At 39.6% G+C, this 13,701-nt stretch overlaps 1 protein-coding gene across 4 annotated transcripts in view; it reads left to right on the plus strand.

Moving 5' to 3' along the window:
- Window positions 1-12,943, plus strand: part of CDK15 (cyclin dependent kinase 15) — a gene marked incomplete at its 5' end in the record, with an annotated part of 97,546 nt that extends 84,603 nt beyond the window's left edge. For all 4 annotated transcript variants that reach the window (XM_081051809.1, XM_081051810.1, XM_081051807.1 and 1 more), the window contains 2 exons: window positions 7,972-8,114; window positions 10,544-12,943. In XM_081051809.1, the coding sequence (XP_080907935.1) occupies window positions 7,972-8,081 (110 nt within the window). In that variant the 3' untranslated portion in view covers window positions 8,082-8,114; window positions 10,544-12,943. The remainder of the gene's footprint in view (window positions 1-7,971; window positions 8,115-10,543) is intronic.
- Between the last annotated feature and the right edge of the window lie 758 nt (window positions 12,944-13,701).

Genomic DNA, 13,701 nt, shown 5'->3' on the forward strand with positions numbered 1-13,701 from the left:
CGTGTGTGTGTGTGTGTGTGTGTGTGTGTGTGTGTGTGTGTGTGTTTGCACGCACATGTGGGTGAAAGAGAGAGGCCGATCTGTATTCCTTCTCTGTTCACCCAGCCACAGAGCCCAAATCTACTTTGACACTTTTAGAAAAATGAAAAGCTGGAATCTTGCAGGAGCCTGCCTGCACTGGGGGGAGACGAAGAGTGCTCGCAGCAGGAGGGAAGTTGACTTTTCTTTATACATATAGGGGTTTTTCCATGCAGAGTTTAAATTATGCCTGATAAAAGGAGTTTCGTGGATGTTTCAGTTCTTTCAAATTCTCCTGGCTTCCTCCCAATTAAATGAGGTTTGTCAAAGCCACAGGGCTCTGCCGCTGCTGCCTCCACCGACAAGCACTTCCTGCAGCGACATCTCAAATCCCCGAGGGAGAAGATGAAAGGGCCAGCGCCAAGAGACAGGGGAAGGTGGGGGGGCGGTATGTATGTATGTGTGCATGTGGGAGGGGGTGCAGAAATAGGTTTAGAGACAGACCGACAGATAGGACTTGGGACAAGTAGACAGGGAAAGCAAATCTATCAGGAAAATTGGGAAGAAAAATAGAGGAAGAGAAAGAAGCGGCTTGGGTCAGTTTATGCTCCTTGACAACAGTGGCCCTCACCGAGGGCACATCAGCTAAGGGATGCGTGCCCTTGGCCTGGCCGTGCCAGCCTCCTTTTTCATTGCCCGTAGCAATGAGCCTTTATTAAGGCTCTTCTTTGCATACAGGGAGTACCAATCAGTTATCACAGTTTCCAACCTGCAGGGACACAGAATCTATATCCTCGTCCCTGGTGGGCTGCCCCAGGCGTAAGAATTGTGCAAAAATAAGAGATGCTCTTGTGGACAGTTTGTAAAGAGAGTTTTCCTGCCATAATTATGCAAGAAATTTTGCCCTCTGGTGACATTTCAGTATGGAATCGTTTAGAGGCTTATACTTATATTATTTTATTATTCTGCTTTTATTCTGGTTGCAGGATAACAAAGTTGTCACTTTAAAATATATTCTGTTTCCCCTTTGATCTGGGAGATGCCAGCTCTTATTGTCTGCCCTCTGAAGAAGACACTTGAAGCATGAAACCTGTGGCTGAGAAATATGTGAAGAGTAGAAGGACAGCCTAAATCCCAGAGAAGAGTGACAGTGACATTCCCTGCAAAATGCAAGAATTGCTCCCATCCATCCATGTTTATTTTTGCAAAGCCTGAGATGTCCCGAGCAGCACTTTCTCCAGGTTATGGCATTGAGCTTATTGGCAGGGGAAATTCAGGGCTTACTTGTCATGAAAATCCAGGAATTCCAGGATTAGTTCCCTTGTAGAGAGCACTCTGAACTGGAGAAGCGTGAATATTAGAATGGCAAGTATGTGGGAACTTCTGCCAGGCACTGACATATTCCCTTATTGACTCTTGAACACCTGAAGAAACATTTGTTGAAGGAAAAATTATTGGTAGTCTCTCTGAAAACACACCCAACAGCAAGCTAATTGCTTTCGCAGATGTCTAGGGAGACGCTCTTCTCACTCAGTCACCGGATTATGGCCACGCTTGTGGTCCTCATGGCTGAGCCAGCAGTGCAGGACGTCAGCTGGGTCAGCTAGGACCTAAAATTAGGCCCTTGGCAACTCCCTAATCTTAGCTGCAATTTCAGCTTCTTTGTTTAATTCCCTTTGCCCTCAGTATGAACTTGGACTCTGGGAAAGGAACACTGTTTAATGATTTGGGGGTAGGGGGAGTAGAAAATCATTAAGCTGCCCCTTCTAAAAACTGGTTCCACTTCGTTCTTTCAGGGAGCCTTCCAAATGTTACCCTTGGAGAGTTAAGACTGATTTTGGAACCCAGCCATTTTGAACCACAGACACTGATCTACAAAAGTATTATTTTATCTGGGGCAATAAATGCCACGTGATTTAAGAGTCTGGTCCTTCAGCCCTGGTCCTTGATCATCAGGACATCAAAGGCTGTTTCTCTGTGGCTTGGTCCCATTCTGCTTTCCAAATCCCAGGCTTGAGTCTCTTCCATTCCCTCCTGGACTAAATCCCTCTTCTCCTTTAAAATAGTTTTCAGCATCTTGGGGGGGAAAAAACCCTAAAATTTTAAAAGCTTGCGATTGTTTCACAAGTAATTTTGTAAAAACAGTTTGCCAGAGTCCTTTGTGTCACCCTGTACTTTCATACTTGTAGGGATGGTAGAAGGCCTAGCATTCACCTCTACCCTTCAACACACCACCCTAGTATCTGTACTCTGATAGTTCTTCAGCAAGCTTTATTCACATTGCTTCATTAAAATCTGAGTAATTTTTTTGTTTTGCTCCAAAAAAAGAACTTCAGGCCTTCTTTTAATGTTATCTCTTTAATATGTTTGAGGATCATATGATAGCACTTTCCAAAGCTCACTTCTCTAGGCTGAATTCCTTTGACCTTCCTCCCCAACCCCAAATATAGATTCTGTTTTTCTCACTCTTTATTCATTTTGTTTCATGATCCTATTCTGAACCTGTTTCAATTATTTTGTTTATCTCTGCGTCTATGGACCCAACGTAGACTCAAGTTTCTAATATAGTAGAAGAATTACATTCCAGTTTATTCATCGGAGATTTCCAGAAGGTCTAGTAGATGTGATATTAAGGGATACAAAAAATGAATTAGTCATGGACCCTGTCCTCAAAGAGCTTACAATCCTTTAGGAAATGAGACAAGTATATAAACTATATAAACAGCTGCAGATCAAGGGTGAAGTGCTCTGGATGTTCACAGGAGGTGAGATTAATTCCAGCTGTGGGGATCCAGGATGGCTTTGTGAGTGGGTCATGAAAAATGATGGAGTCTGGATGGTTGGGGAGGAAGAATGTCCAGGGAGAGGAATGTCATCCTCCTCCTAATACCATCTAACATTATTCTGAAGGTGTCTTTTTTTAATAATAGTGGTGCAGTTCTGACTCATATTTCATCCTTGTTTTTGCTCCTATCACTATATGCCTTCTTGCAACAATCTAAACATTTTAAACATGTAATAGTGAAATTCAGTTTAGCTCTTTGTAGGCTAATCATTTCAAATCTATTCTGTTTATTGCTTATATTGTCTAGTCTATTCAAAATTTAACCAGAATATTTTGTCATGCTGCAGGCCAGGTTTCATGGGTTGGGGATTATGGGGAAAACGGAAGGGGTATTCTGAGCTAGGTCTCTCAACTCTATTCTGCTTCTAGGAGTTTGTAACCTAACTCAGACCACTCTTTATACCTTTTAAATCCTCCATTAGTCAGTACTGAAGAAGCAATACATTAACAAGCATGGAAGTTTCCTCCATAACACACCTCTTCACTTTCTATGCTCAAAGTTGTGCTCAACCCATTCCAGTACATTAGACAACATATTGAGTTGAGACATGGCTCAGGGTGTTGCAGAGTTGTGTTGCTATGAGAAGTCTGGGTAAACCAAGTCCCTCAGACCCACCAAGTCCTTAAATTGGTTAAATTTGTTAGTCATGAAAGAGCCTCCAAGTAAAGATAAACTCTTCAGGAAAGAGTGAGACCTTCCAGTAGGAAAGGATCTTAGACTCTCTATTCCATATCTTTATTCTGTAGACGAATCCCTGACACCCAGGGGGGCCTAATAGTGGTTGTCATTTGTTGGGTGGCTATGTGCTTTACATAAATTCTTGTTCAATCTTTACACCAACTGGTAGGGTAGAGTTATTATCCTCATATTACTTATTAGAAAATTGGATTGAGAGAGATTAATTGCTCAAAGTAATAAAGCCAGTAAGTGGGAGAGCCAAGATTTGACTTTAGGTCAGACTCCCAAGGCACTCTCTTCCCACTACTCATTGCTTCTCACTAAAGATCACATGGGAACTTAGTAGCAAAATGAGAATTGGAACCAAGATTTTTATTCCCAGTCCCATGACCTTTCCACTGTCTCATGCTCTATCTGTGTTTATTTTAAAGCCTTCCCAGGAAAGATTCCACATGTCCCCAGGTAACATGTTTAATATCTCACAATTAAGAGGGCTTGATTTTATGTATAACGGAGACCGCTGACCTTTTGTCTTAGTTTTTGTTCTTTGTTTTTAATACACAGTCAACTTTGGGTTTTAAAATTTCTTAAACAATGGTGGTTTATTTTTTGTTTCACTATAACCCATTCAATTTCATAAGAAATATACCAGGAATTCAGTGAAAAATTGGGCAAAGGCATAACATACCAATTTCTGCAAAGGAAACAGAAAAGAGTGTATCAACACATGGAATAAATAGACAGCCTTACTAATGATTAAATAACTACAAATAATTGTTAAATTAGTTATTTTTTGCCCTTAGCCTCATGACTCCCAGTGTTTACGATATTGTGGGTAAAATGATTCTCTGATGACGGTGGTGTCAGTTGGCATACATATCAGGAGCCATAAAACGGTCACAACCTTCAATCCTGTACTTTGGTTCCTGGAAATTATACAAAGAAACGATTGAACAGAAGAAAACAAAACTCCTAGATGCTAAAAATGTTCCTTGTAGTGTTGCCTATAATTTTTTAAATTTACAAAATAAAAATAAAAGAAGCAATCTAAATATTCCACAGCAGGGAACCCATTGGACACATGTTGGCCTATTGACTCAGCATATGGTCAATATGATCATTCACAAGAGTGTGTAGTAATATGGAAATGTTTATGCTATGGCATGCACTAAAAGAAAGTAGGATACAAAATTATATATTATAATGTACCTGTGAAAATGTATTATACATTTTAACAAAGCTGAAAAGTATTATAGAAAAATGCTCTTCCAGTTCAGGGGGATTGTGAATAATTTTTTTCCTTTTTTAAAGTTTTCTTTAATGTTGATGTTCTATTTCCTTGAGGTCAGACAAATGGAATAGGGAGTCCAAGCTCTGGACTGAGAGTTAAAAGACCTGGGTTTTCTTTTTTTCCCAATGTAACATGCATTATTGGCCTTCATAAACCTCAATTTCTCAACCTGCACAATGGGTTAATACTCATTTCCTTTACCCCAGATTGACAGAATGTTTATTTTATAAAGCTTTTAACTCACTGAATACAAGGGTTCATATAAATTTGGTCCTGGGAGAATGAGGGGTGGGAGGGAGAGGAAAAGATAAATAGGCACTAATTAATTTTAAAAGGAAAGATCATCTGCTTTAATCGGAAATGCATATAGTATGCTGTGCCCCTAGTCAGAGTTTTAAGTGCACTTCTTGTTAGTTAGCAACTTCAATTTAAAGTACGGTGTGATCCTTTGGGCTTTGAAGATATGAAGCCTATATACATACACATGAGCTAAAATTACCACGTAGTCACGAGGCTGTGTGCACTCTGAATAATTAAATGCACTAAGCAACTCCAGCTGATGGATTGATGATGCGTAAGAGCAGTGTAAAAACCACGTGACAAGTGAAATTACAAGACATTTTGAAATGATGGTTTAATTTCCAAGCTTTCTTTTTAACTTGTGCTTTCTCTTTTAGCCATTACAGGCAAGTAAAAGAGATTTGATTATCTTGTTTCCTGTGAAAGGTTATTTAGCTCCTCAATCCCATTAAGTCACTCTCTGCACTCCAGTGCACCGAGCCCTCACCAGGTTCTCAGCCCAGGAAGAGTAAATGGAGACACCAGGATCAGATTTCTAAAGGAAGGAAAGTTAAAGCAAAATTTGAAAGGGGTGACAGCCAACAGCCAGGAGCTTAGGAACTCAATTAGAATGAAAGACAACTATCTCATTATCTTGTTCCGAAATGATCTAAATACATAAGAATCTAAAAGTTTTAAATAAACTTGTCCTACTGACTGTCTAAATGACTGAATTTCCCTTCTCAAAAAAAATTTTAAACACCCACTTTCGTATTTATTTATTCCAAGCGTGAAGCAGCTGCGATAATTATGCTGTCAGATTCAGTAAGCTAATGAGGAATCAGCCAAGGAAGATTTTGCATTTGTGTGATTGTTGCAGGCGAGTCACTCTGCTCCTTTTTCCCTTCCTTCTGTTTTGTTTTTTCCTTCTTTCTTTTCTTTTTCTTCCTTTCTTTCTGTTTTCCCTATAAATTGGGAAGGAGAGTCGGGCAGTTCATAGACAAATTGTATTCCCTTTGATTAACTAGTTGCTTTCCCAGCACTGTTCTGCCAGATATCTCGCCCTCTTCTTCACTCCCTCTCTCCCTCCCTCTCTCCCTCTTTCTCTTTCTCACTCTCTCCTCCTTATTTTTTCCATCTCTCCCTTTCTCTCCTCTTCCTCTTTTTCCCTCTCTTTCTTTCTCTCTCTCCCCTCCACTCCTTCCCTCCTTGCTTTTTGAGGAGCTGCTGCTTTTGAGGGGCAAGGAAGCCTGAGGGAAATTTTCATGCCACTGTCCCCAAGGCAAGAGGACACTTCTCCCTGAGGGACGTTCCCAGGATGGTTTGTACTTGACTTGAGAGTAATCTGTGAAGTTTCTGCAACTGTTTATTTTAGCAGTTTGTTTATGCTTTGACATGTAGAATACAAAAGTAGAATACAAACTTGTGTATTATAATATACCTCTGAAAATGTATTATGCATAGCAACAAAACTTGATGTCTCCCATTTCCAGCCTAGCAAATATGTAATTCCAAACCAAAGGAGTCAGGGCCACAGGTTACCCAGAGCATAGGTCTATGCCAAGTGAGGCAGAGCTGGCATTGCAGGTTTATTTTTTTCCCTTTGGATGTGAGCAGCTTCCAGCAAACAATATCATTAAGGCATTTTATACCTTCAGCACGCCAAAGCTTCTCTTTTTAAACTGTTAAACTGTGCAATATTTAGAGCAACCCAGGTTTATGCAGATTGAAATGTCGTCTTTGCCTCTTGCTATGTTTCTCAGTTGGTATCTCTGCTGATGCTTGTAACAACGGCTACCAGTTATTAAAAATATATTGTGTATCAGTAACAAACCAAGATGTTTTGCATACATTATCTTCTTTAAACTTAGAGCAATCTGCCAGAGAGTTTTATTATCCCCATTTTACAGATGAGTCCCTTAAAACGTTAACTTTTGGAGGAGTTGGCCCATAACTTTAGCATAGGGAACACCCAGGAATAACACACTTAACAAACACAGGCATTTATAAAAATGCAAACAGCCAGCATTCTGAACTAACCAAATACATGAATCAGAAGACAAACGTTTTGTGTGTGTGTGTGTGTGTGTCTGTGTGTGTGTGTGTGTGTGTGTGTAAAAGTTGCACCTGAGAGTCTATTTAAATAGATTGCCCATTGTATCTAATGTAACAGGATTTGAAACTTTCCAAAACACATCTAGCCGGGCACGATGCTTATTGCCTATCCTCACTAGGGATAATATTCAGACTCCCTGGCTTGATAGTACTTCCCTTCACTGCCTGGTTCTAACCCATTTTTCCAACTTGATCTTCCAGTTAGCTTTGCTCTAACCCTGCAAGATTACATGCAGTTCTCTCAAACACTTTCCTCCCTCCATGCCTTTGCTCATGCTGATCCCTCAGCCAGGAATGTCCTCCCTGGAAGTCCTTGACTCTTGACGTAGTCATCCTTTAAGACTCAAAGGGCCCGAGTCCATGCTTTTCTGATGCTTCTCAGACTTAGGAGAGGGGGTGCCATGGTTCTTTGTTTGCACCTCACTTTGGTCCTTGTCTGTCAGTGTGTGTGTGGGTCTCCCAGTTCTATTCCTATTTTTACCATCTTCAACACCTAGCATAATGCCTTACCCAAGTGTTCTTTTGGTAAATATACACCCAATTGGATTAAGTAGGAGGCACTTGACAACTATTAGTAGATTGAATACAGTAGGTTATCCATGAGTCAGTATAAGTTATTGGTGGGTAAGTCTGGCTCACGTTTTGACATCTCTTCAGGTGAAAATATTACAAAGACGTTAAAAATACACCATGAACGATCCCAGGAAATAATATGTTTGTGCTTTTCTCATTTTCTCCCTACAGAAGAGTCTTTGTTTACAGTTTCAGGAGTGAGGCTGAAACCAGAAATGTGTGACCTTTTGGCCTCCTACCAGAAAGGTCACCACCCAGCCCAGTTTAGCAAATGCTGGTGAAAAGAAAGGGTGACATCACCAAAATCCTTCCAGGTAAGTGGTCCCAACAGTGAGGCTCCGTATGGACAGAACTGAAAAGCAATCGCTCCCAGGTGGAGAGGACATGGTTCATGGATACAGAGCACCTCTTTTCTCTGTCTGGCTCTTCATTCCCACTCTAGAGACAGGTGGCCTAACCTCTTCAGGCTGTGAAAGGAGGATAATAATGTGCCTTACCTGTCTCTCACACTCCCAAAGGAGTGGTAAGACTTCTAAGACAGAACTTACAGGTCATTGTGAGGCCTTCAGCTGACTCACATGGAATAAAGGATTACAGCTGGCATATTGTAATCCCTTAACTACATAGTTATCTTTGTCAGCTGATAGGACAAAATCAGAGATCAAGGTGACCAGCCATTCCCATTTGCTTGAGACTGAGCGGTGTTCTGGGACGCAGTACGTTCGGTCCTAAAATTAACATAATCCCAGGTAAACCAGGATGCTTGGTCACCATAGTGGTACCAGTTACCAGCAGGCTTGCTCCCAGCTGCCAAAGAAGACCTGGTTCAGAGTCTGGTCCTGCCCAGGAGATGGTTTTAGAGGTGTATGAGAATCAAGTCATTACTGCTACAGGCTTCTTCGGCTACGCCTTCTGCATAGTTGGTTACAGGGAGTCCTCTCATTCAGGGTGAATTCTGGGAACCATGAGGGCTTTATGGACAGGCAGGAACCATCCACAAATGTCACAGACACAGCTGCTCTCCTCAACCAGCTCACGGAAGCCCAGCCTTCCAAGGTAATCTTTAGGAGGAAGGGGTGCTGTGGAGTATTTTCCCAAAGCTACCATGCCCTAAAGGGAGTTCTGCTGGTAGGCACAGGTAGCCATGTGGGACACCTCCAAAAGCTACCATAATACAGATACCCCAAGATGTTACAAGAGCACTTCCCATATGGGGCCTCCCATGGTGGGTAGTGGGGACAGTAATCAAGAGAGAGGAATCAAGTTGGGACCCATGCATAGAGCCAACCAGCTAGGTCTTTAGGTGATCTGGCTATAACCAAGCCACAAACATTAGGCTATGATTTGGCCACCCATTTTTGCAACCACAGTTTGGCTGTGCTTCCTAACAGAACTTTTGGGACCTAAATAGTAACCACTGGCATACTCCCTGTACTCTCCCCCAATGTCATTCACACAACAGGATTCAACTCTGCCATTTTCTCTTGAATCTCTCTTTCGCTGTTGATATTTAAAGGCATGTACATATCAAGAATGTCTACCTTCTGGATCTTCTAAGATCATTGTATTTAGAAATTTGGCAAGATTAGGGCTGTTTAGAATTATAGCTGTTCCTCAGCATTTTATGAAAGATGCGAGTTTGTATTTTGACAATATACCATGGGAATTATAATAGACAATACAATAATATGGTATTTCACCAGCAAAATAGTTTTTCTATAGCAGAGATTTTACTGTGCAATTATGCCATTTTAAACCCAATAGTTTGTACTTCAGCTACATTCTGTCCAGTAAAAGATTTGTGCTTCATAAAATTATAGAAGACATTGATGGAAATCGTCTCAGATAGTGGTGCTCCGTAAGCATAATTATCCTGTCTATTGTTGTCACTCTTGTTTTATTAAGCAGCCAGAAGATAGATAACCCTGCTTCTCTGTCTATTGTGACGTTTCACAAAGAATTGTTCCCTATAGATGTAAACTGGTAACAATAGAAAATCAGTTAAATGCAGTGTGTCAAACTTGGTGCCTGTGCCACCAATCGAAAAAGGGAGGAGGCAGATTTAGCCTCTATTGGAGTAATCTCATGATGTCCCTAGGCCCTTGGAACTAATGTAAGGAGATAAAACCTGTAGGAGATGAACCACAAAAGGGAAAAGCTAGAGCAATTAAACTGTTTAATAAATGGCTTGGGATCAGAAAATCTGGGAGTGCTGGAGTTAAAGAGACTAAAAGTGGTAATCAACAGACACTTGGGGCCTGTAAATCTTTTCCAGTAAATTGAATTTATGTTAAAATATTCACTTTTTAGAAGATTCAAAATGTAAATTGGGATATTAGGACTTGTAACTGGCAGCAGTGCCTCTTAAAGGATCCTCAAAATGTCAATTTCAGGTGTGGTAAAAATGTATACTGACGTTTACAGTAGAGAAATAGAGGGGCACTAAAATTTACTGGGTACATACCCTGTGCTGGCACTTTACACATATTATTTCAAAGCTTGGTGTGTTTTGAACAGTGGGGTGTGGTGAGGTAAACTGTCGTTTGTACATCCAAAGATAGATTGTGATTACTTGTAAAGCTTATTTGGTTCTTGTTACCACAGGTAAGATGCTGCTTCTATTATAATTTACTATCACCTTTTCTATCAACATATAATTCCATAAATAACTTTGCAGTAATATATAATAGGTTTTCCTTATTACAATTTCATTTATTATTTATTATTCTTCATTTATTTCCAGGACTACATTACTGCTATTTCAGTTTTAATTTGCTTCAACTACTAAGAAGCTTCAAATTTAACTCCACACTGGACCAGAGGTTTTATACCATCACCTGTGACCTGGAATATTTTAAATATGCTGTCCAAGGCAACGGTACATAATACTTGAAAAAAAAGCAATCGAAGGTTATTGCTGTTGTCATTTGCCTAGAATTTCATAGTGATTGGCTCAAAAATTAGACATAGGTTGAAATAGTCTGAGAAGAGGACTTCTGAATAATTGCATTCATTTCAACACTTGATAGATCCCTGGGTACAGCAGCACAGATGGGAGACTGACAATTGAAAGAATTTGGAGACAGAACTGGTGTTTACAGAGGCCTGTCACCCCTGCGTTCGCTTACAGTTTCTCCTAACAAAAGGATTTCTGTGGCAAGGAGAGGATTAGTCTAAAGTTTAGAAAAGTCTCCAGAGAAGATGGTTTCTTGGATAAAGTTGTCAACAAAAGGACTTGCTTAAGACTTTTGGTTATGATTTCCTAGGGGGTGCTTCTTCCTTCACTAATCGTATTATCAAAACACATTACCACCCACCCCAGCCAGATTTTAGGAGTTTGGATTGAGCTACTGGTTAGAATTCCAGGCTATCTCCTTCTACTGAATTCTAATTGTCTGTGATAGCAAAAGTGATGAGGAATCTAAGCTCTGATTTGATGGTAGAGATACTGAATAGATAGATAGGAACAAAGAGTTCCAAAGGTGTAATTCAAGCCCTGTCGCACCATCAGACACACATGCATGTGCGCACACACATAACCCTCAAATAAAATGAGAGATTTGTCTCGGCTAACACATGTATCATTTTCTACAATGACTCCTTCTAGAAGAAGCCAGGGAAACTCAAATTACTTCATCTAGGGATCATCTACTCAGGAAATATAGTAACCTAGAAACCAGAGACCTCTATATATTCTTTAGAAGAACAAGGAGGAACTAATTAAGAGAGAATTTAAAAAATGGTACCTATCCACCCAAAATCTGAGATGGAAGAAGAGAAAAGGTGTACAAATACCTTAGTGAGTATTTGATTTTAGTAAAGCATTTGACAAAGCCTGTCCAGATATACCTGAAAGATGAAACTGTGTAGGCTGGATGATGAGGCAGATATCTGTACTCAAAGAAGGGTGGTTATTCGACCTAGAGAAAAGCGAATAGTGGTGTGATGAAAGGTTCAGTCTTGGGTCCCATTCTGGTCAAATATTTTTATTAATCACTTGAATAAAATCAGAGAGGGTACACAATTTATTCATACAACTCACCGAAGTAAGTACTGTTATTATTGATTTATGACTTCCATTTTACAAAAGAGGAAACTGGCCTCAAGAAGTTAAATAACTCTCCATACTAGTACACCAGAGTTAAGGTAGAAACCTCAGGTCTGGCTGCCTCCAATGTCTATGATCTTTCCAGTAATCACATACCTATCAAATCTGTAGCATATACAACTCTGAGGCAGCTGATATTTAGCTTTGCATCATGATTCAAAAAACCGAGCACTTGCTAAAAGTTAATGTGTACCATTATACACCTATCTGAATGACCAAATTCCAGAACACTGACAACACCAAATGCTGGTTGGGTGTATAGCAGCAGGAACTCTCTCATTTCTGGTGAGAATGCAAAGTTGTACAGCCACTTTGGAAGACAGTTTGGTGGTTTCTTACAAAACTAAACATATTCTTATCATATGATCCAGCAATCCCACTCCTTGGTATTTACCCAAAGGAGCTGAAGATTTATATCCACAGAAAAATCTGCACACATGTTTATAGCAGCTTTATTCAAAATAGCCCAAACCTGGAAATAATTCAAGACGTCCTTCAGTATGCGAATGGATATACTGTGGTATATACAGACAATTGAATATTATTCAGCACTAAAATGAAATGAGCTATCAAGCCATGAAAAGACAAGGGGGAAACTTAAATGTATATTACTAAATGAAAGAAGCCAATCTGAAAAGGCTACTTACTATATGATTACACTATTTGACATTCCGGAAAAGACAAAACTATGGAGACAGCAAAAAGTTCAGTGGTTGCCAAGGGATGGGGAAGAAGGGATGAATATATGGAACACCGAAGATTTTCAGGGCAGTAAAAATACTTTGTATGATACTATAATGCTGGATACATGTTATTATACATTTGTCTCCTAGAATGTACAAAACCAAGAGTGATCGTTATGTAAAGTATTGACTTTGATGATTATGACGTGTCAATGTAGGTTCATCAATTGTAACGAATGTCCCACTCCCATAGGGGATGCTGATAATGGAGGCTGTGCATGTGTGGGGCAGGGGGCATATGGGAAATCTCTGTAACTTGCTCTCAATTTTACTGTGAACCTAAACCTGCTCTAAAAAATAAAGTATATTAAAAACAAAATAAACCAAACAAAAAATTAATGAGCAACAAGCCAACATAACCTTCATTCCTATCAAATTTCATCTGATTAACTTCTTACACTTTAGGCTTAAAATGTCAACAAGTAAGGCTATGTGTGACATACTAGTAGAAATCGGTACTTTTAAGTGCAATATAAATTAATAGTACCGTGTTTCCCCGAAAATACCAGTCTTATTTTACTATAAGACCGGGTCTTATCTAACATAATATAAGACCAGGTCTTATTAATTTTTCCTCCAAAAGATACATTAGAGCTGATGATCCGGCTAGGTCTTATTTTCGGGGAAACACGGTATGTCTGCATGCCCACAAAAGATAATGTTAATACTTTTAGGTGACACAAATGAAAGAATAGGATGATGTCCCAGAAAGGGAAAGTAGTTTACTCTCTACTGATCAGATCCCATCAAAATTATTAAGTTTAACTCTATCTATCACACATTAAAAGAAACAACATAATGAAGTTGTTTATTGTGTATCTATTAGTTTACAGATCTAATTCTGTTTAATCCTCTTAACAAGACTAAGAGGTAGGTGGAGTTATTCCCCACTTTACAGACAAGAACACAGAATCAAATTAAAGTACAGTAGTACCTCGGTTTTCAAACGTCTCTGTTGATGAATATTTCCGTTTACGAACACCATAAATTTTATGGATCTATGGTATCATTAGATAGTAAAATTCATGCTAAATTTGCAGTTTTAGGGGT

The sequence above is a fragment of the Rhinolophus hipposideros genome, assembly GCF_964194185.1.
Source record: "Rhinolophus hipposideros genome assembly, chromosome: 6".
Taxonomy (NCBI): domain Eukaryota; kingdom Metazoa; phylum Chordata; class Mammalia; order Chiroptera; family Rhinolophidae; genus Rhinolophus; species Rhinolophus hipposideros.